This window comes from Laetiporus sulphureus, assembly GCF_001632365.1.
Source record: "Laetiporus sulphureus 93-53 unplaced genomic scaffold LAESUscaffold_6, whole genome shotgun sequence".
NCBI lineage: Eukaryota > Fungi > Basidiomycota > Agaricomycetes > Polyporales > Laetiporaceae > Laetiporus > Laetiporus sulphureus.
Window position 1 is genome coordinate 492789 of NW_024468515.1, and position 1947 is coordinate 494735.

Here is a 1947-nt window from a genome sequence, read left to right on the forward strand (position 1 = left end):
TGATCTCTGACCTTGAGGTATGCTTTGACATAGTCAGTTATTTCACCATGTTTGTTTTGGGATCCATCAGCATTGTACACCTTGTACGTTGTATTAAGCTTGGAGGTTGCAATTCGATTGTTCTTTACGAATCGCTTGCTGATGTACATGGAATATGCTCCTGAGTCGACTAGAGCTTCGGCGCTCGATTTTTTGCCGTACACCCATAATGTAACTGGTAAATAGAATGATGATAAATTCGGAGACAAATTCTTTTCTGTTACATTATCATCCTCTGCGTTGTGATGATCTACAGAGGTGTCTGAGCCGGGTGCTACATGTACAGGTCTTATATAATGTTCTGGGGACTCTGACGAGCTGCCTACAGATCCCCTTTGAGAAAACCCTTCTGATCCCTTCGTGAAGAGCCCTCTCCCACCTTTCTTGATGAACTGGATCCATTTGCTCTCAGGCGCCTGAGCCTTGAGAGGATCGCGGCAAAATCTTCATCCGACTCAGATGCATCAGGCTCGCTTTTCGAGTGGATGCTGCGGTCGCTGATATGCGCAGCTGTCTCCTTACTCTTCCCCTTAGTCTTAGAGGAAGAGCTCTTCTTCTTCGGCTTCTTTTCTTCTTCAGTATCAGAGCTTTCGCTCTCTGCATCTGATGAAGCAGAATCAGATACTACCTGTCACGTCTTGGACGACTTGAATTTGTTCCTGGCATCATCCTTCTTCTTCCCGTCCTTCTTCTTCGCAGCTGCCTCCTTCTCCTTCTCAATCTGTTTTTTGACATGGTCCAATTTGAAACAATCAGTGCAATACTTGCCGAAGCGTTTTGACAATTTGAAGAACATCGGCTTGTTCTTCTTGCAGTTGGCGCAAACCAACTTGTCATCTTGCATGCTTCACGCTTTGCCCGATTTACTCTTCCCCTTCTTCTCGACTGCGTCAACCTCCATAGCATTCAGGTCCTTGGTTTCGGCCTTTGCATGGTGGCCTTCTCGTTGTAGCGATGTAAATATCCGGAGCAGGAATGTAAGGAATTCGGTCCACTTCTTAGGCCAGTTGTCCTTAGTTGTGTCTGCCAGCATGAGCAGCCACGTTTTTTCCAGAATATGTTTCTTGATCTTTTCGATCAAGTCTTGATCCGAGAAGCCTGTACTGGTTGCCTTTGGACGGAAGTCTTCTGCGAACTTTCAGAAGTCTCGATGGTCCTTCTTGATGAAGGCTTCTAATTCTGTTCGCTTCTTATCATCCTTGTCCAATGATTCGTATGTCGTGCGAAGTTCAGCGATGAACTCCGCCCAAGTTCCTGGTGCCTTATTGTTTTCATTTATTTCGGTAATCCAATGTCGCATGTATTCGCGTGCTCCTCCTTTCAGGAGCAAGAGGGTAGACATAATTTTGGACTCGTCTTTCGTATGTCCAGTATATTTCAACCAGAGCATTACTTGTTCGAGCCAATCATCGAGATTGACTCCGTCCTTATTGCCACCATATTTTTCTGGCTGGTCAATTTTTACGCCTTTACCCTTGCGACTAAATGACAGCTCGTCGTCGTCGTCTGTGTCGTCGACATTGTTACCGCCTTGCCCTGCCTTCCTTCCCTGAGTAGATGCCCATGCGCAAAGTCGATCATGTGATTTCTTTAAGTCCTCTGTCCTTGTTTGGAGATCCTTAACCTCCTCGTCAAATGCCATGAACGCTTCGTTAGTGGTCTTGTTTTCCTCAAGTAAAGCTGCCGAGGTTTTTTCCAAGTCTGCAATTCGGGACTCGGATTGTTGACGATGTTGGTCTAAGAAGACTGTCCGATTGTGAAACTCTGTGGTGTTACGTTCCATTGTGTGTGCTTGACGTTGGATAAGATTTTCATAATGCACCACTGTTTGTTGACGCATTTCTTCCACCACATCGTGACTAAGTCGACTACCCAATTCTTTACATTTTCGGATATATTCACATTTGG

The 1947-nt window shown here is 45.5% G+C and overlaps 1 protein-coding gene across 1 annotated transcript; it reads right to left on the reverse strand.

Annotated features, from left to right (window-relative positions):
- Positions 1-361: 361 nt before the first annotated feature.
- LAESUDRAFT_756195 (uncharacterized protein) lies at positions 362-1072 on the reverse strand (the record flags this gene model as incomplete). The annotated part of the gene is made up of 2 exons (XM_040912138.1): positions 362-642; positions 907-1072. The coding sequence occupies 2 exons, from the start codon at positions 1070-1072 to the stop codon at positions 362-364; spliced, it is 447 nt and encodes a 148-aa protein (XP_040767720.1).
- Between the last annotated feature and the right edge of the window lie 875 nt (positions 1073-1947).